At 39.2% G+C, this 20,889-nt stretch overlaps 1 protein-coding gene across 1 annotated transcript in view; it reads left to right on the top strand.

Annotated features, from left to right (window-relative positions):
• Window positions 1-20,889, top strand: part of LOC126818480 (uncharacterized) — a 47,596-nt gene that overhangs the window by 16,338 nt on the left and 10,369 nt on the right. Inside the window, exons 11-25 of the mRNA XM_050545928.2 lie at window positions 1,370-1,539; window positions 2,456-2,514; window positions 3,019-3,284; window positions 3,674-3,829; window positions 3,989-4,192; window positions 4,731-4,916; window positions 5,614-5,792; window positions 6,659-6,717; window positions 9,499-9,782; window positions 11,435-11,613; window positions 12,487-12,545; window positions 14,477-14,760; window positions 16,496-16,674; window positions 17,550-17,608; window positions 19,520-19,803. Coding sequence (XP_050401885.1) covers window positions 1,370-1,539; window positions 2,456-2,514; window positions 3,019-3,284; window positions 3,674-3,829; window positions 3,989-4,192; window positions 4,731-4,916; window positions 5,614-5,792; window positions 6,659-6,717; window positions 9,499-9,782; window positions 11,435-11,613; window positions 12,487-12,545; window positions 14,477-14,760; window positions 16,496-16,674; window positions 17,550-17,608; window positions 19,520-19,803 — 2,607 coding nt within the window. The remainder of the gene's footprint in view (window positions 1-1,369; window positions 1,540-2,455; window positions 2,515-3,018; window positions 3,285-3,673; window positions 3,830-3,988; window positions 4,193-4,730; window positions 4,917-5,613; window positions 5,793-6,658; window positions 6,718-9,498; window positions 9,783-11,434; window positions 11,614-12,486; window positions 12,546-14,476; window positions 14,761-16,495; window positions 16,675-17,549; window positions 17,609-19,519; window positions 19,804-20,889) is intronic.

Consider the following 20,889-nt stretch of genomic DNA (forward strand, 5'->3'; position numbering starts at 1 on the left):
GATAAGTGATATTGGCTAGTATTGACCACATCGCATTTTTTGTTGATGCAGTATGTTGTCAAATTTTTAATTCGTCATATCTTTGGAAATACTGAGTGAAATTTAACTATTTTGGACTGACATTCATATTAGAAATTCAACCTCCATAATAATGTAGTTTGCAAGGGGTTTTAACTCAATTTGAAATAGAAATGATTCTAAAAGTTAATACTAAGTCCAAAATGTAAGTTTATAAAATGATTTGTAATTTTTCATATTATACGTTCAACCGTTTTTTTAGAATATAACGTTCAAAACCTGGGTGCCATTGAGAAGCCCCATTGTTTTCGAGACCAAAGGTAAACGTCGAAAAGTAATGGAGAACTAACGGATACCACTGTCTCTGATCGAAGAGCCACCATTTCAGGAGGCCAATCAACTATTTTTCTAAACGCAAACAATCACAAGGACTGAAAGGTGTTTTGATGATGCAATAATTTGAGAGATTAAAATAATAGAAATTTTAAGTTAAATAACCCGTTGTTAGATATATTTTATTTCGCATCATCTACATGTAGTGTCGCTGCTGACATTGTTAACTTTTTTGTATAGCGCTCCATTCTAGATATCAACTCTCCCCTAATATGCCTAGACTATGTACCAATCAGGATAATAAAGATGGGCTAAAACATGTGGTGTGGAGGATATGCTGCTCGGACAGTTTCGTTTTGATACGATTGCCTACATATGAACATTTTGGACAAGCGAGTATATTCATACTGATATATTTGTAGAGCGAAAGTTTTAAACTGTTTTCTCTCTGTTGTGCCCCAGTGGACCATACTAAACCGTTTGGAGCACTCGTTGGCATTGACCAGAGAAGCTGGCAAGCACATATTTCTCTCATCGTAAACATCCATCATCATATCTTTGGAAATACTGTGTTTGGACTGATATTCCACTTCCACAATATTTTATAAATACAATTCCTGTTAAAACCATCGTATGCTTACTTTGTTTTGTGTCGACTCTATTTCGCCCAAATTAATTTCCCACCTAACTTATAGCTAGAGATCTTTAAAGTTCACCTTTGCTTTTGAATCGGTAACAGTTGCAGATATAGAGAGTGGGGTACATGGATGCCCCGCCCCCTTTAAATCGGGGCCGGGTGTGGATATAAAGAATGTGGTACATGGATAAGCCTCCTTTAAACAGTATATAGTGTCCATCTCCAACCATAGCATATGCTTTCTTTCATTATTGGTGGAATATTTGTCTTTTTTTAAAACTTAGTGATAATCCTATCGGGTAGATTAATAAAAGTTGGTCGTAAGTCAATAACTTGTCCAGAATACTGTCTTATTTCTTTAGTATATTATTTAAATTTCAGATACACCATGTAGCGCATCATGGTCTAAAAATTGTACAGCTAGCGGTTGTGATTACAGATCAAGTTGGGTTTATAATTCTACATCAGATAAAATTACCTTTACACTTGAAGCTACATTAAATGGACAAGCTAAATGGATTGGTATTGGTTTCTCGGATGATAAAGCCATGGTAAGTATTGATACTTAACAAACATACTTGAAATATTTTGTATCTTCTAGAAAGTTGAAGTAACATCCATAATGATGAAATGTTTCAAATCTATTACATACAAAATGGCCCCGAAGAATATTCAAATGAGCTACTGACAAGTAAATGTAATTTTTATGCTGTATTGGACTGGTGATGATTTGTATGAGCGCTCGCCTCCAATATACCTTTGTGTGACCAGATAAAAGCGGTAATACAATATCGTTTGTAAACATTGCCCCGTTTTCATTAGCCCAGTCGGAGCAGAACAGTAGGGCGTTAAACACCATTTCATTTCATTCCATTTGTAAACTTTGCCATAATGTAATTAGACCAAAACGCAGCAATAACCTACATAAATTCATTACTCGCTGGAAACAAAAAAAAAACACAAAAAAAAACACAAAAAGAAATTAGGCAAGTTATCACTGTGCCAGCGTTTGATTTACAAGATAAATGCCAGAACTTTTCTTGATAAGTAGAAATAGGTAAGTTGATTGAGATACGAATAAAAGGATGCAAGAGTTTTTACCAGAATTAACCAGTTTTATTAAACGAAATATATGTGCGATCTCTCCTTTAATATGATAATATAATCCATACTTGATGAAAGAGTACCGTATTTAACAGCCTTTACCCGTACATTGTCTTTATATTCGAGACTACATGGAGGCGTGGTCGCAGTAAGGAGGGCATGATTTTGTAATGACGCTTCCCTGGGGTGGGGGAGGGGAATCTCTAGATGCCGTATGAACCGCCAAACCAAACGACACCCCTCCCCTGGTCACCACTCCACCGATCCGAATCACTATCACTAGATTTATCATGACATGTTCCATATGTAAATATAACTGATTGTTTAGAAAAGAATTAAAGTATAAATATTTGTAATTCACAGACCAATTCAGATGCTATAGTTGGTTGGGTATACAGCGGAAATGTTACAGTCATAGATCTGTAAGTACATTTCTCACATGGGTCTGAAATATAGTCATGTATTCTGCAACCAACAAAACCTCTTAAGGCGCAGGCACTCCTTGAAATCATATATAGTTTGTGGGCTTATCGGCTATGCTATTGAATATTCCGTGGCGACTCCCAAAGAGGGAGCGGGCGCCACTATGCGACTGACGTAGAAAATTTACATGTATGTACTTTCCATTCAGGCTTTTCATGTCCAAACTCTACGAGGCAATTTAATTGCCCTGTCTGATCACGCTAAGATGTAGTTGTTTCTGTTAATTGTGCCGCCACCTTTCCAATTTTTCAGATAATTATATTTTTGTACAAAAATACCAGATATATAAGTTATTACTGTTCTAATCAAATAATACAGGTTTTGTAAAAAATAAACATTTCAGTAAAAATACATCACAAAATCTTTGTCCACATCAAATCAACGTGGATATGACAGAGTATAACAGTCTAAACAGTCTGTCAATTTTCTATGTCTTTTGTCAGGATGTTAACCGGTCATCACTATAAAACGGACACAACTCAGAACGTAGAAGATGTTTCAGGAAACGTAATTAATGGTGTTACTCGTATAGAGTTTACGAGAGCTAGAAATACAGGGGATGTAGAGGATAAACAATTTTCAGATTCAGACTGCTTCTACTTCTTCTATGCTTTAGGAGGCCCTTTCAACGGCTCTACTAAAACTATTTGGAAACATATAGAGACACCTAAGATATCTTCCAATAAAATATGTATCAAGGCGTGCACAGGTAAATATTTATTATGCGCACATTTCAGTTTGGATGTATTCTGTCGTCGCCCCTGCCCGTCGATATGTCAATCAACAATCCGCTTATAATTGTAAGCGTCATGATATTAATTTCCAGCGTTCCACGACCTTTGGTTCCGGAGTATGTTTTTATATTTGGTGTGAATGAGCCCTATTGTTTTCAACTAAAGGACGGCTAAAATTGATGTTAAACTTAAGCATTGGGATCGCATAGGTTGAAGTATTTTGATATTCAGCATTCTATAATAGCTCGTGAACACGAAATAGATCGGATTTATTGAAGGCATAAAGTCGCTAGACCTCCCAATGGACGGAAGACAGTAATAAAATTTGTAGTAATACCGTAAGAAATTTCATTTTCTAAACCAGAACCTGAAACTGAACCAAATGCAGAACCAACTGCAGAACCTGAGGGGGAACCCGAGGGAGAACCCGAAGGTGGTGGCGGAGGTTGTCCTGCAACAGTACCCCCTCCAGGATATTCAGCTGGTGGAGGTTTCCGTGGAAACAATGATAGAACAGGAGGTAAACTAATCTGTACATTCATTGTGAACTAAATACATGTATCTTGAACAGTTTTATATTGGGAGACGTAACTATCAGCAACTTTTGTACATATTTTTTAAAGAAAAGCATTTCCGATTTTGCTTAAATTTGAATTTTACACAGTAAATCTGTTTGCAGGTAACGTAGGACATCCTATGGATTGTACAGATATTATCATTGGATCAGCCAATGGTCAACTGAGTAGAGTTGGAGATTACTACACCAGAGATCGTTCCACTCCTAAGCGTGATGTTGACTTTGATGGAACAGAGAGTCTAACAGCTGCTGTTGGTTTCGAAGAAAATGGAGAAACTACCATTTTATTTAGAAGGAAAATTACTGGTAAATATACATTCCTTATTTATTAACCTGCGTTTGGTAGAAGTACGGCGATGTTAAGCCGTGTGGGTTATCAGCATAGTTTTGAACTACACTAATTGTATAATGGATAATAGTTTCAAACTATTTCTTCTGTTAATCACCCTGTAAACGTCTACTGACTATTTTCAAAAAGACTTTGCAGCAACAACTGAGTCATTCTTATTTCAAGGAATATAACGAAACGAAATTGTAATCCCATTGCGATAGTACGAAATATCCGTGTAGCATTTTATAGGTCGTTGCTATAACATCAAATATAAGTGTAGCGTCGCATAGATCGTTGCCACAAGATCTTAGTTCAAATATCCATGTAGCATCTTATAGATCGCTGCCCTGAGATCTTAGTTTAAATGTCCGTTATATAGATCAGTGCCCAGAGATCTTGAACTAAGCGCACCGTGTGTTATCCTGATCTTGGTCATTTCTGTTGAATATGAATCGTATGTAATCAATGTGTCATGGAATCTATAATAATTTATAACTAAAATGTCAACTTCAGGAACTGAAAGAACAGATTACACAATAGAATCTGGCTTGATGCATGTTATTTGGGCAAAAGGTCAAGATGAGACTAAATATATCCACAAACCAGCATCTGGAGATCGACCTGGATTTTATAAACATGATCATTTGCTATATCATGGTCATTCACCACAGAGAGGTGCAAGTTCTATCAACTTCCTTGGTAAATATATATTTAGTAAAATATATCGGGCGAAAGTTGCTGTTATCTAGTTTTTCTGATTAAATTTGATCTTCAGTATTTGCAGAGAACAGTAATTATTAACCGATCACGTACAGATGTTAACTACTTACGATAAAACGTTGTATCCGACAACATAAACATGTTAGTTCATTTGCGTAGATCATCTTCAGATAATGTTTTAAATACATGTAGAGTCAAGTATGTTGTATTGGTTCCTTTTCTTACTAAAGTGTATCATCGTGTTCTATAAAGAATAAGTAAAATATACTGTCTTATCTTAAACATGCATTATGCAAGAGCTAAATCTGCCTATTGCAGGTCTTTCTTTAGGCCTGAAATGTTTTCTAAAGTATTAATTAGACATTAATTAACTGATCCAGGCCTTAATCAACTCTCGATGGCATCAGATTTCTCCGATATTAAATAGATTAGAATGGTTCAGCGATACTTTGATTTAATCAAATATGGAGGACCGAGACTTAGCTTCGATCAACTAGTAAATGGTTGAAATTATTGCACACGTCTTTCAAACCTTCAAAGGCTAATATCTTCACTTGCAATAGAGTAATTTGAATGAACTTTTCAAATTATTCATTTTACATCATCTTCTTTCAAACTATTATAGCAAGAATGGCTAGTTCTTTATCTAAATCTTACATAATGTATCTTTAAACAGCGAGTGAAGATCTTTCAACATCATGTAACGGCCGCTGGCCATCTAAATGTACCAGTTGTAATCTAGAAGCTACTTGGCTTTTTGATGCTGCAACGGATTCCATTAACTTTACCATAAAAGCTAGACTGAACAACGAGAAAAAATGGATTGCTCTTGGTTTTTCTGCTGACACTTCGATGGTAGGTTAACTAAACTACTAACTTTGTAACATTCTAAATCAATGGTAATGTAAATATCTGGTTAAAATATACATACTGTAGCAATCGGAATTAAGGATAATACAACATATCGGGCGGAGGGGTGGGGTGCGCTTAAATACAATTGAACATTTTTAAGGTTGGTTAAACTGAAAAAAAAACCAAAGAGTAAAAACTTACCAGCCACAAAACTGTTAGGTAGCATAAATTTCCTCAAGGAAAAGATCAAAATTGTCACTTGGTCTCTAAAAGCAAAGTTCATTTAAAGCGAGAATTTCAAATTTTCTAAAGAGTCAAAACATAATTATTTCTATGTCTTTTGCTCAATAGGTTATCAAATCACTATTATATGATCATGGGCATTATTTCCCACCCTTAAAAAACTATGACACAGGAAATAACAACACAATTACCTCCCCTGTTTTGCTATTGACAACATGGGGCAGCCATTTTCCAACGTTGGAATTTGAAGTTAAAAATGATATTTTTGCCAATTTCTCAGCTGGCAATAGCGAATTATAGGATTAATAGGATTATTCTTTAACAAGGTAGGACTGTTTATTGATACCATCTTTTTTAAGGCTTTATTTTAATACATTTGAAAATTTGCAATTTCAACTTTAAGTGAGCAATGCAAACGCTAAGATGCGAGAAAGGGGCTTGTTATTTTGTGCGAAAGTTTCTGATCAAATATTGAGCGATTTCTATCTCTGGCCTTCAGTTTTTCCATCAAGAACACTGATAAGCACGATACCGTTTTTATTCTTGGCAGTTAAAACCAGAAATAACCGTAAACTTTCACAGAAACCTTGTCACATTTAAATTTGCCCGTATATTTTTTTTAAAAGCCTAAATCTGATGCTGTTGTTGCCTGGATTGACAATGGTCAGGTTACTGTAACTGACAGGTAAATATTATGACTTTTTTTACCTTTCGAAAAGGTGGGAATGATGTTCACGTGTGACTTTATGGGAGTATGACTGCAAGAATTCGGGTCGTATTTAGCTTCGAATCCCCGGTTGTACGTGACAAGGAGTAGGGTCGCCTGTCCAACATCGTGGGTTTTCTCCGGGTCCTCCGGTTTCCTTCCACTGTTAAAGACCCCTACGCGCAAGCGAATTATTGAAATAAAATTAAAACCATATGTTAGTCCCGAAATGACCTAGTTTGTGTCAAGTGGACGTTAAACCCCATTTCTCTCTCTCTCTCTCTCTCTCTCTCTCTCTCTCTCTCTCTCTCTCTCGTATTTAGCTTGAATGGAGGCCCTGGCTGAAAATGTCACTGGGGCTCTTGCATGAACTGTGAAGAGGGGGTATATTCCTGTCCTCTGGTGTGCCCCCCCCCCTCCCACCCACACGTTAAACTCTACCGTAGATGTAGAAAACCAAGAACGTCACGCGCACAGTATGGTCTAGCGTTGCCGTCCATAACGATTGGCCTTGTGAAAAGAGGTGCAGTACCATAGGCGTTATGGCTCGATGAATGTTATGGGGGCAGAACCTGCCGGTCGTCTGCGAGTGGCGAAGGAGTGGAGCTTACCGTGTAGTGTAGCGCCCCTCCCCCCACCTCGAAATTAAGACAGCTGTATTAACGTCTTCTATTTATATGTAACACCTCACTTGTTTGTACGAATAAAATGAATAGTCAGATCTATTATGCCCCTTCACGCCGTCACATGTGTAAAAATAAAAAAGATATTTGAGCAACTTCCTTTTTGAATAAGTATGCCGATAATAATATATAATATAAAGAAGACGGTGTGTGAAATTGTATACGTATGTATAACATCAACGATAAATATAATATGGTTGGTGTAATTCATTATTTATACATTTGGATCATGGCGTGACTTTCAATTTTTTATGAAAGGTGTTTCACGTTTCACCGGTGTCGTCTTACCAAGGTAAATTTGGAAATATCAGATAAATGTAAACTTAAAATGGTACCATGATGCATAGGCGTACCAGTTCCATGAATGTTTAAAATTTAACTGCGAAAATGCGTTTTCCAGCTATTACAGCCCATGAATACAGTAACTTCGATGTGGTCCAATATAGCTGACCAATCAATCGTCGCGGGGTATGGGGGCCTCCATCCTCGGTATCCCAAGTAGTCCCATTCCGTTCTGCTCCACTAACCCCTGGGTTCATCCATGGGGGAGACGCGTATTGATGACTGTGCTATTTTTATTGACCAATCCCCAAAAATAGTTAAATACAAAGGTAGTTAGCGAAGGGAAGTAACTCTCAACTTGTTGCAACAAACATGCCGTCATATTGTTGTGACCGTAAGCAATGAGCCTAAGACTGGTTTGTAAATTGTTTTCTGATTGGTTCGTAGAATCAAGCTACGATAAGGGTAGATAATTTGAATACGTGAATACCTCGCGGATGAACCCAGGTCATATAGTGGAGTAGAACGGAATGAGACCAATGCATTTTTCTGCTATTCTAGCCCGTGAATTAAGCAACTGCAAAGTTTTCCAATTCCAATGTATCCCAGCTGCATTCACAAAGAATAATCGATGCCCGAAAAATGTCGCTCAAAGTAGAGTGGCTCCAGACAAAATGCTTTAACCCATGGTCAGTTCAGTACAAATTCGTGTTCTTCGATTAAAAGAAAAGTAAAATTAGTGTTTCATTACATTTCAGGAACTTTATGTTGTCAACTAAATAATAATCTTTGTTTGTGGTTGGGGGGGGGGCAGCTGACTACAACCCAGTTCAGGATTTTTCTTTTGCACTGTTGGCCATTGGGATTACCTCTAACTGTTACCGGTGAAAGCGTACAGTCAAATGAAGGACAACTCCATATCATGAACCCACTCTAGGATGTACCTCTGTGTCGCCAAGTCACACAGGTTTTTTTTTAACAATCTCGTTCGAAGATTTGCCGGGGAAGGCCTTAGCGGTTAAGAAGCCTATATGCGAATGTCACCAGATAATGTCAACTAGTTGTTTCCGTGATTGTCGACATAATTTAGTATTCAAAAAATCACGTGACTTTCTCGACATCAGTGATTGGCTAATGAATTTTACAACCGGGCGATGTCTTCGGTGAACCGGATATAAACGCGGCGAATGAAAATTCGGGCGAAATTTTCAAACACGTTTCATTCAAGCGAATCTTTCGGACAAATACAAATAACGGCATTGCGACACTGGACGCACTATTTGGGCGTCGATTGATTCGGCCGAATGATTGGTCTAGTGTGTCTACCACGTTTAATTTAGCACCTTATCCAGCTGATTTGAACCGAATACGAAAGAGTTTTGTAGGATGGGGGCAGTGAAGGAAACACTCCCTTTTCAACACTTTGCTTTACGTCATTGACATCCCAGCATTCCTCATACCATCTGTTGCTGTAGTGAGTTGTCGAGGCCCCATTGTGAAATACAGACAGTGAACAATGTCTGATTTCCCAAACATGCTTTTCATGAAGCAAGGGACCCACGCTTTCTTTGCATCTAGTTATGTTACGCGCTGTACTGGCAGCTTTCATAATATATATGGCGCATGTATATAATGGTGGACAAGATTACGTAAAAAAAATTAACTTCACGTAAATGTACGTAATAAATTTCTCTTGAACGCATAAAAATTCGTTCGTTGCGATAATTTGTCTCTGTGTATTTATTATTCGTTATAGATATAGATCAGATTATACAATATATATTATATTATATAGATGGATGACTGCAAGAAGTCTACCAGCTCAAGATACTAAGAATGATATAACTGGTGTTACTGGTGATGTGATAAATGGTGTAACAACTATCAGTTTTACAAGAAAACGTGATACTGGTGATACTCAAGATTTCCAATTTACTGATACACAGTGTGGATATATGTTTTATGCTATGGGTGGTAGCTATAACAATGACGGAACCTTCTCCAAACATGCCACAACTCCCGTTGTGTCTCCCAAGAAAATCTGTATTCGATCATGTGATATTCAACCCACAACACCATGTAAGTTTTACTTTCATCTATATTCATCAAGGTGGTCTTAAAAGATCCTGATCAGCGAAAGATAGCGTGGCTTTGTAAATAACTCGAGTGCATTTGGAAAACGCATCACTTAGTTTTTCGTATAACAAAATGATCCTGTAAACATATCTTATTTATTTTGCTTCTTATTGTTAACAATATTCAAATGGGGAGACATCAATAACAACACATTTGTACACTTATGGATGTTTAATCTGTAATCAACGGTACAACGTCAGAGGGGTCAAAACCAAATGTACGACACAGATGTCAGTAGCGCGTGTGTCCTCCACGGGCTCTTACGCACGCTGTGCAGCGACGTCACATGGAATTTACCAATGTTTGAAAGAAGGCCTGGGGCAAACTGTTCCATTCTTGGATAAGAGCAGCTTCTAAAGCAGCAATGGTGTGCATCTGTGGTCTCCGATACAGACGGCGTCCAATCTCATCCCAGACATGTTCTATCGGTGCCATGTCCGGAGACATGGCTGGCCAGTCCAAGCCATTGATGTTGTTAGCAGCCATGTAGTCCATACTAAAACGGGCGGTATGCGGACGTGCATTATCCTGTTGGAAGTGCTGAAGTTGTGGGTGCGCTCGAAACATCGGAACAACAATTGGTTACAAGACATCATCACGGTAGGCTACAGTATTAACGCGACCCCTGCAAATGTGTAGGGCGGCCCGGTGATGAAATGTGAAGCCTCCCCACACCATTACACTTCCCCCACCCCATCGATTCGTTTCGAAGACGCAGCAGTCTGCAAGACGTTCCCCAAGACGTCTCCACACACGTTGACGGCCATCAACGTGATAAAGATGAAAGCCACTCACCACTGAAGAGCACACTTTGCCAGTCTACTCTTCTCCATGTCTGGTGCCATTGAGCCCATATCAAACGCCGCTGACGGTGATGATCCCTGAGGATAGCTCCAACATAAGGTCGTCGTACACGGAGTCCTACTTCTCTTAGACGACGTCTTACGGTGTTGGCACTTACTGGTCCTTGTCTTCCGACGACTGCTGGGCGGAATCTGTCACGCAGATGAGTGACCCGGATGTAGCGGTCTTGAGCCTGGGTTCTAACGCGTTGTGGACCAGAACGTTGACGGCCACGTGTTGGTCCAGTAACTCGAACACGTTCCACCAACCTTACAATAGTGGACTGATGACAATTGAAGTGTCTGGCAATAGCACGTGTAGACATGCCAGCCCTGGACATTCCCATAGCTTCATTCCGTTGATTTTCAGTAAGTCGCGGCACCTAGTAATAAAATATTTCTTTAGGCCTGAAATGTTTTCTAAAGTATTAATTAGACATTAATTAACTGATCCAGGCCTTAATCAACTCTCGATGGCATCAGATTTCTCCGATATTAAATAGAATAGAATGGTTCAGCGATACTTTGATTTAATCAAATATGGAGGACCGAGACTTAGCTTCGATCAACTAGTACGATGGTTGAAATTATTGCACACGTCTTTCAAACCTTCAAAGGCTAATATCTTCACTTGCAATAGAGTAATTTGAATGAACTTTTCAAATTATTCATTTTACATCATCTACTTTCAAACTATTATAGCAAGAATGGCTAGTTCTTTATCTAAATCTTACATAATGTATCTTTAAACAGCGAGTGAAGATCTTTCAACATCATGTAACGGCCGCTGGCCATCTAAATGTACCAGTTGTAATCTAGAAGCTACTTGGCTTTTTGATGCTGCAACGGATTCCATTAACTTTACCATAAAAGCTAGACTGAACAACGAGAAAAAATGGATTGCTCTTGGTTTTTCTGCTGACACTTCGATGGTAGGTTAACTAAACTACTAACTTTGTAACATTCTAAATCAATGGTAATGTAAATATCTGGTTAAAATATACATACTGTAGCAATCGGAATTAAGGATAATACAACATATCGGGCGGAGGGGTGGGGTGCGCTTAAATACAATTAAACATTTTTAAGGTTGGTTAAACTGAAAAAAAAAACCAAAGAGTAAAAACTTACCAGCCACAAAACTGTTAGGTAGCATAAATTTCCTCAAGGAAAAGATCAAAATTGTCACTTGGTCTCTAAAAGCAAAGTTCATTTAAAGCGAGAATTTCAAATTTTCTAAGAAAGTCAAAACATAATTATTTCTATGTCTTTTGCTCAATAGGTTATCAAATCACTATTATATGATCATGGGCATTATTTTCCCCCCTTAAAAAACTATGACACAGGAAATAACAACACAATTACCCCCCCCCCCTGTTTTGCTATTGACAACATGGGGCAGCCATTTTCCAACGTTGGAATTTGAAGTTAAAAATGATATTTTTGCCAATTTCTCAGCTGGCAATAGCGAATTATAGGATTAATAGGATTATTCTTTAACAAGGTAGGACTGTTTATTGATACCATCTTTTTTAAGGCTTTATTTTAATACATTTGAAAATTTGCAATTGCAACTTTAAGTGAGCAATGCAAACGCTAAGATGCGAGAAAGGGGCTTGTTATTTTGTGCGAAAGTTTCTGATCAAATATTGAGCGATTTCTATCTCTGGCCTTCAGTTTTTCCATCAAGAACACTGATAAGCACGATACCGTTTTTATTCTTGGCAGTTAAAACCAGAAATAACCGTAAACTTTCACAGAAACCTTGTCACATATAAATTTGCCCGTATATTTTTTTTTAAAAGCCTAAATCTGATGCTGTTGTTGCCTGGATTGACAATGGTCAGGTTAATGTAACTGACAGGTAAATATTATGACTTTTTTTTACCTTTCGAAAAGGTGGGAATGATGTTCACGTGTGACTTTATGGGAGTATGACTGCAAGAATTCGGGTCGTATTTAGCTTCGAATCCCCGGTTGTACGTGACAAGGAGTAAGGTCGCCTGTCCAACATCGTGGGTTTTCTCCGGGTCCTCCGGTTTCCTTCCACTGTTAAAGACCCCTACGCGCAAGCGAATTATTGAAATAAAATTAAAACCATATGTTAGTCCCGAAATGACCTAGTTTGTGTCAAGTGGACGTTAAACCCCATCTCTCTCTCTCTCTCTCTCTCTCTCTCTCTCTCTCTCTCTCTCTCTCTCTCGTATTTAGCTTGAATGGAGGCCCTGGCTGAAAATGTCACTGGGGCTCTTGCATGAACTGTGAAGAGGGGGTATATTCCTGTCCTCTGGTGTGCCCCCCCCCCCTTCCACCCACACGTTAAACTCTACCGTAGATGTAGAAAACCAAGAACGTCACGCGCACAGTATGGTCTAGCGTTGCCGTCCATAACGATTGGCCTTGTGAAAAGAGGTGCAGTACCATAGGCGTTATGGCTCGATGAATGTTATGGGGGCAGAACCTGCCGGTCGTCTGCGAGTTGCGAAGGAGTGGAGCTTACCGTGTAGTGTAGCGCCCCTCCCCCCTCGAAATTAAGACAGCTGTATTAACGTCTTCTATTTATATGTAACACCTCACTTGTTTGTACGAGTAAAATGAATAGTCAGATCTATTATGCCCCTTCACGCCGTCACATGTGTAAAAATAAAAAAGATATTTGAGCAACTTCCTTTTTGAATAAGTATGCCGATAATAATATATAATATAAAGAAGACGGTGTGTGAAATTGTATACGTATGTATAACATCAACGATAAATATAATATGGTTGGTGTAATTCATTATTTATACATTTGGATCATGGCGTGACTTTCAATTTTTTATGAAAGGTGTTTCACGTTTCACCGGTGTCGTCTTACCAAGGTAAATTTGGAAATATCAGATAAATGTAAACTTAAAATGGTACCATGATGCATAGGCGTACCAGTTCCATGAATGTTTAAAATTTAACTGCGAAAACGCGTTTTCCAGCTATTACAGCCCGTGAATACAGTAACTTCGATGTGGTCCAATATAGCTGACCAATCAATCGTCGCGGGGTATGGGGGCCTCCATCCTCGGTATCCCAAGTAGTCCCATTCCGTTCTGCTCCACTAACCCCTGGGTTCATCCATGGGGGAGACGCGTATTGATGACTGTGCTATTTTTATCGACCAATCCCCAAAAATAGTTAAATACAAAGGTAGTTAGTGAAGGGAAGTAACTCTCAACTTGTTGCAACAAACATGCCGTCATATTGTTGTGACCGTAAGCAATGAGCCTAAGACTGGTTTGTAAATTGTTTTCTGATTGGTTCGTAGAATCAAGCTACGATAAGGGTAGATAATTTGAATACGTGAATACCTCGCGGATGAACCCAGGTCATATAGTGGAGTAGAACGGAATGAGACCAATGCATTTTTCTGCTATTCTAGCCCGTGAATTAAGCAACTGCAAAGTTTTCCAATTCCAATGTATCCCAGCTGCATTCACAAAGAATAATCGATGCCCGAAAAATGTCGCTCAAAGTAGAGTGGCTCCAGACAAAATGCTTTAACCCATGGTCAGTTCAGTACAAATTCGTGTTCTTCGATTAAAAGAAAAGTAAAATTAGTGTTTCATTAGCTTTCATAATATATATGGCGCATGTATATAATGGTGGACAAGATTACGTAAAAAAAATTAACTTCACGTAAATGTACGTAATAAATTTCTCTTGAACGCATAAAAATTCGGGCGTTGCGATAATTTGTCTCTGTGTTTTTATTATTCGTTATAGATATAGATCAGATTATACAATATATATTATATTATATAGATGGATGACTGCAAGAAGTCTACCAGCTCAAGATACTAAGAATGATATAACTGGTGTTACTGGTGATGTGATAAATGGTGTAACAACTATCAGTTTTACAAGAAAACGTGATACTGGTGATACTCAAGATTTCCAATTTACTGATACACAGTGTGGATATATGTTTTATGCTATGGGTGGTAGCTATAACAATGACGGAACCTTCTCCAAACATGCCACAACTCCCGTTGTGTCTCCCAAGAAAATCTGTATTCGATCATGTGATATTCAACCCACAACACCATGTAAGTTTTACTTTCATCTATATTCATCAAGGTGGTCTTAAAAGATCCTGATCAGCGAAAGATAGCGTGGCTTTGTAAATAACTCGAGTGCATTTGGAAAACGCATCACTTAGTTTTTCGTATAACAAAATGATCCTGTAAACATATCTTATTTATTTTGCTTCTTATTGTTAACAATATTCAAATGGGAAGACATCAATAACAACACATTTGTACACTTATGGATGTTTAATCTGTAATCAACGGTACAACGTCAGAGGGGTCAAAACCAAATGTACGACACAGATGTCAGTAGCGCGTGTGTCCTCCACGGGCTCTTACGCACGCTGTGCAGCGACGTCACATGGAATTTACCAATGTTTGAAAGAAGGCCTGGGGCAAACTGTTCCATTCTTGGATAAGAGCAGCTTCTAAAGCAGCAATGGTGTGCATCTGTGGTCTCCGATACAGACGGCGTCCAATCTCATCCCAGACATGTTCTATCGGTGCCATGTCCGGAGACATGGCTGGCCAGTCCAAGACATTGATGTTGTTAGCAGTCATGTAGTCCATACTAAAACGGGCGGTATGCGGACGTGCATTATCCTGTTGGAAGTGCTGAAGTTGTGGGTGCGCTCGAAACATCGGAACAACAATTGGTTACAAGACATCATCACGGTAGGCTACAGTATTAACGCGACCCCTGCAAATGTGTAGGGCGGCCCGGTGATGAAATGTGAAGCCTCCCCACACCATTACACTTCCCCCACCCCATCGATTCGTTTCAAAGACGCAGCAGTCTGCAAGACGTTCCCCAAGACGTCTCCACACACGTTGACGGCCATCAACGTGATAAAGATGAAAGCCACTCACCACTGAAGAGCACACTTTGCCAGTCAACTCTTCTTCATGTCTGGTGCCATTGAGCCCATATCAAACGCCGCTGACGGTGATGATCCCTGAGGATAGCTCCAACATAAGGTCGTCGTACACGGAGTCCTACTTCTCTTAGACGACGTCTTACGGTGTTGGCACTTACTGGTCCTTGTCTTCCGACGACTGCTGGGCGGAATCTGTCACGCAGATGAGTGACCCGGATGTAGCGGTCTTGAGCCTGGGTTCTAACGCGTTGTGGACCAGAACGTTGACGGCCACGTGTTGGTCCAGTAACTCGAACACGTTCCACCAACCTTACAATAGTGGACTGATGACAATTGAAGTTTCTGGCAATAGCACGTGTAGACATGCCAGCCCTGGACATTCCCATAGCTTCATTCCGTTGATTTTCAGTAAGTCGCGGCACACGGGCCGATATTTTTTGCGTTTGGGAGCATTGTGTGAAACAATAGTTCATAGTATTGCATAATATTATACATACAAAACCACCTAGTAATAAAATATTTCTTTAGGCCTGAAATGTTTTCTAAAGTATTAATTAGACATTAATTAACTGATCCAGGCCTTAATCAACTCTCGATGGCATCAGATTTCTCCGATATTAAATAGATTAGAATGGTTCAGCGATACTTTGATTTAATCAAATATGGAGGACCGAGACTTAGCTTCGATCAACTAGAACGATGGTTGAAATTATTGCACACGTCTTTCAAACCTTCAAAGGCTAATATCTTCACTTGCAATAGAGTAATTTGAATGAACTTTTCAAATTATTCATTTTACATCATCTACTTTCAAACTATTATAGCAAGAATGGCTAGTTCTTTATCTAAATCTTACATAATGTATCTTTAAACAGCGAGTGAAGATCTTTCAACATCATGTAACGGCCGCTGGCCATCTAAATGTACCAGTTGTAATCTAGAAGCTACTTGGCTTTTTGATGCTGCAACGGATTCCATTAACTTTACCATAAAAGCTAGACTGAACAACGAGAAAAAATGGATTGCTCTTGGTTTTTCTGCTGACACTTCGATGGTAGGTTAACTAAACTACTAACTTTGTAACATTCTAAATCAATGGTAATGTAAATATCTGGTTAAAATATACATACTGTAGCAATCGGAATTAAGGATAATACAACATATCGGGCGGAGGGGTGGGGTGCGCTTAAATACAATTAAACATTTTTAAGGTTGGTTAAACTGAAAAAAAAAACCAAAGAGTAAAAACTTACCAGCCACAAAACTGTTAGGTAGCATAAATTTCCTCAAGGAAAAGATCAAAATTGTCACTTGGTCTCTAAAAGCAAAGTTCATTTAAAGCGAGAATTTCAAATTTTCTAAGAAAGTCAAAACATAATTATTTCTATGTCTTTTGCTCAATAGGTTATCAAATCACTATTATATGATCATGGGCATTATTTTCCCCCCTTAAAAAACTATGACACAGGAAATAACAACACAATTACCCCCCCCCCCCCTGTTTTGCTATTGACAACATGGGGCAGCCATTTTCCAACGTTGGAATTTGAAGTTAAAAATGATATTTTTGCCAATTTCTCAGCTGGCAATAGCGAATTATAGGATTAATAGGATTATTCTTTAACAAGGTAGGACTGTTTATTGATACCATCTTTTTTAAGGCTTTATTTTAATACATTTGAAAATTTGCAATTGCAACTTTAAGTGAGCAATGCAAACGCTAAGATGCGAGAAAGGGGCTTGTTATTTTGTGCGAAAGTTTCTGATCAAATATTGAGCGATTTCTATCTCTGGCCTTCAGTTTTTCCATCAAGAACACTGATAAGCACGATACCGTTTTTATTCTTGGCAGTTAAAACCAGAAATAACCGTAAACTTTCACAGAAACCTTGTCACATATAAATTTGCCCGTATATTTTTTTTTAAAAGCCTAAATCTGATGCTGTTGTTGCCTGGATTGACAATGGTCAGGTTAATGTAACTGACAGGTAAATATTATGACTTTTTTTTACCTTTCGAAAAGGTGGGAATGATGTTCACGTGTGACTTTATGGGAGTATGACTGCAAGAATTCGGGTCGTATTTAGCTTCGAATCCCCGGTTGTACGTGACAAGGAGTAAGGTCGCCTGTCCAACATCGTGGGTTTTCTCCGGGTCCTCCGGTTTCCTTCCACTGTTAAAGACCCCTACGCGCAAGCGAATTATTGAAATAAAATTAAAACCATATGTTAGTCCCGAAATGACCTAGTTTGTGTCAAGTGGACGTTAAACCCCATCTCTCTCTCTCTCTCTCTCTCTCTCTCTCTCGTATTTAGCTTGAATGGAGGCCCTGGCTGAAAATGTCACTGGGGCTCTTGCATGAACTGTGAAGAGGGGGTATATTCCTGTCCTCTGGTGTGCCCCCCCCCCCTCCCACCCACACGTTAAACTCTACCGTAGATGTAGAAAACCAAGAACGTCACGCGCACAGTATGGTCTAGCGTTGCCGTCCATAACGATTGGCCTTGTGAAAAGAGGTGCAGTACCATAGGCGTTATGGCTCGATGAATGTTATGGGGGCAGAACCTGCCGGTCGTCTGCGAGTTGCGAAGGAGTGGAGCTTACCGTGTAGTGTAGCGCCCCTCCCCCCTCGAAATTAAGACAGCTGTATTAACGTCTTCTATTTATATGTAACACCTCACTTGTTTGTACGAGTAAAATGAATAGTCAGATCTATTATGCCCCTTCACGCCGTCACATGTGTAAAAATAAAAAAGATATTTGAGCAACTTCCTTTTTGAATAAGTATGCCGATAATAATATATAATATAAAGAAGACGGTGTGTGAAATTGTATACGTATGTATAACATCAACGATAAATATAATATGGTTGGTGTAATTCATTATTTATACATTTGGATCATGGCGTGACTTTCAATTTTTTATGAAAGGTGTTTCACGTTTCACCGGTGTCGTCTTACCAAGGTAAATTTGGAAATATCAGATAAATGTAAACTTAAAATGGTACCATGATGCATAGGCGTACCAGTTCCATGAATGTTTAAAATTTAACTGCGAAAACGCGTTTTCCAGCTATTACAGCCCGTGAATACAGTAACTTCGATGTGGTCCAATATAGCTGACCAATCAATCGTCGCGGGGTATGGGGGCCTCCATCCACGGTATCCCAAGTAGTCCCATTCCGTTCTGCTCCACTAACCCCTGGGTTCATCCATGGGGGAGACGCGTATTGATGACTGTGCTATTTTTATCGACCAATCCCCAAAAATAGTTAAATACAAAGGTAGTTAGCGAAGGGAAGTAACTCTCAACTTGTTGCAACAAACATGCCGTCATATTGTTGTGACCGTAAGCAATGAGCCTAAGACTGGTTTGTAAATTGTTTTCTGATTGGTTCGTAGAATCAAGCTACGATAAGGGTAGATAATTTGAATACGTGAATACCTCGCGGATGAACCCAGGTCATATAGTGGAGTAGAACGGAATGAGACCAATGCATTTTTCTGCTATTCTAGCCCGTGAATTAAGCAACTGCAAAGTTTTCCAATTCCAATGTATCCCAGCTGCATTCACAAAGAATAATCGATGCCCGAAAAATGTCGCTCAAAGTAGAGTGGCTCCAGACAAAATGCTTTAACCCATGGTCAGTTCAGTACAAATTCGTGTTCTTCGATTAAAAGAAAAGTAAAATTAGTGTTTCATTAGCTTTCATAATATATATGGCGCATGTATATAATGGTGGACAAGATTACGTAAAAAAAATTAACTTCACGTAAATGTACGTAATAAATTTCTCTTGAACGCATAAAAATTCGGGCGTTGCGATAATTTGTCTTTGTGTTTTTATTATTCGTTATAGATATAGATCAGATTATACAATATATATTATATTATATAGATGGATGACTGCAAGAAGTCTACCAGCTCAAGATACTAAGAATGATATAACTGGTGCTACTGGTGATGTGATAAATGGTGTAACAACTATCAGTTTTACAAGAAAACGTGATACTGGTGATACTCAAGATTTCCAATTTACTGATACACAGTGTGGATATATGTTTTATGCTATGGGTGGTAGCTATAACAATGACGGAACCTTCTCCAAACATGCCACAACTCCCGTTGTGTCTCCCAAGAAAATCTGTATTCGATCATGTGATATTCAACCCACAACACCATGTAAGTTTTACTTTCATCTATATTCATCAAGGTGGTCTTAAAAGATCCTGATCAGCGAAAGATAGCGTGGCTTTGTAAATAACTCGAGTGCATTTGGAAAACGCATCACTTAGTTTTTCGTATAACAAAATGATCCTGTAAACATATCTTATTTATTTTGCTTCTTATTGTTAACAATATTCAAATGGGAAGACATCAATAACAACACATTTGTACACTTATGGATGTTTAATCTGTAATCAACGGTACAACGTCAGAGGGGTCAAAACCAAATGTACGACACAGATGTCAGTAGCGCGTGTGTCCTCCACGGGCTCTTACGCACGCTGTGCAGCGACGTCACATGGAATTTACCAATGTTTGAAAGAAGGCCTGGGGCAAACTGTTCCATTCTTGGATAAGAGCAGCTTCTAAAGCAGCAATGGTGTGCATCTGTGGTCTCCGATACAGACGGCGTCCAATCTCATCCCAGACATGTTCTATCGGTGCCATGTCCGGAGACATGGCTGGCCAGTCCAAGACATTGATGTTGTTAGCAGCCATGTAGTCCATACTAAAACGGGCGGTATGCGGACGTGCATTATCCTGTTGGAAGTGCTGAAGTTGTGGGTGCGCTCGAAACATCGGAACAACAATTGGTTACAAGACATCATCACGGTAGGCTACAGTATTAACGCGACCCCTGCAAATGTGTAGGGCGGCCCGGTGATGAAATGTGAAGCCTCCCCACACCATTACACTTCCCCCACCCCATCGATTCGTTTCAAAGACGCAGCAGTCTGCAAGACGTTCCCCAAGACGTCTCCACACACGTTGACGGCCATCAACGTGATAAAGATGAAAGCCACTCACCACTGAAGAGCACACTTTGCCAGTCTACTCTTCTCCATGTCTGGTGCCATTGAGCCCATATCAAACGCCGCTGACGGTGATGATCCCTGAGGATAGCTCCAACATAAGGTCGTCGTACACGGAGTCCTACTTCTCTTAGACGACGTCTTACGGTGTTGGCACTTACTGGTCCTTGTCTTCCGACGACTGCTGGGCGGAATCTGTCACGCAGATGAGTGACCCGGATGTAGCGGT

Source organism: Patella vulgata, chromosome 4 (genome assembly GCF_932274485.2).
Source record: "Patella vulgata chromosome 4, xgPatVulg1.2, whole genome shotgun sequence".
NCBI lineage: Eukaryota > Metazoa > Mollusca > Gastropoda > Patellidae > Patella > Patella vulgata.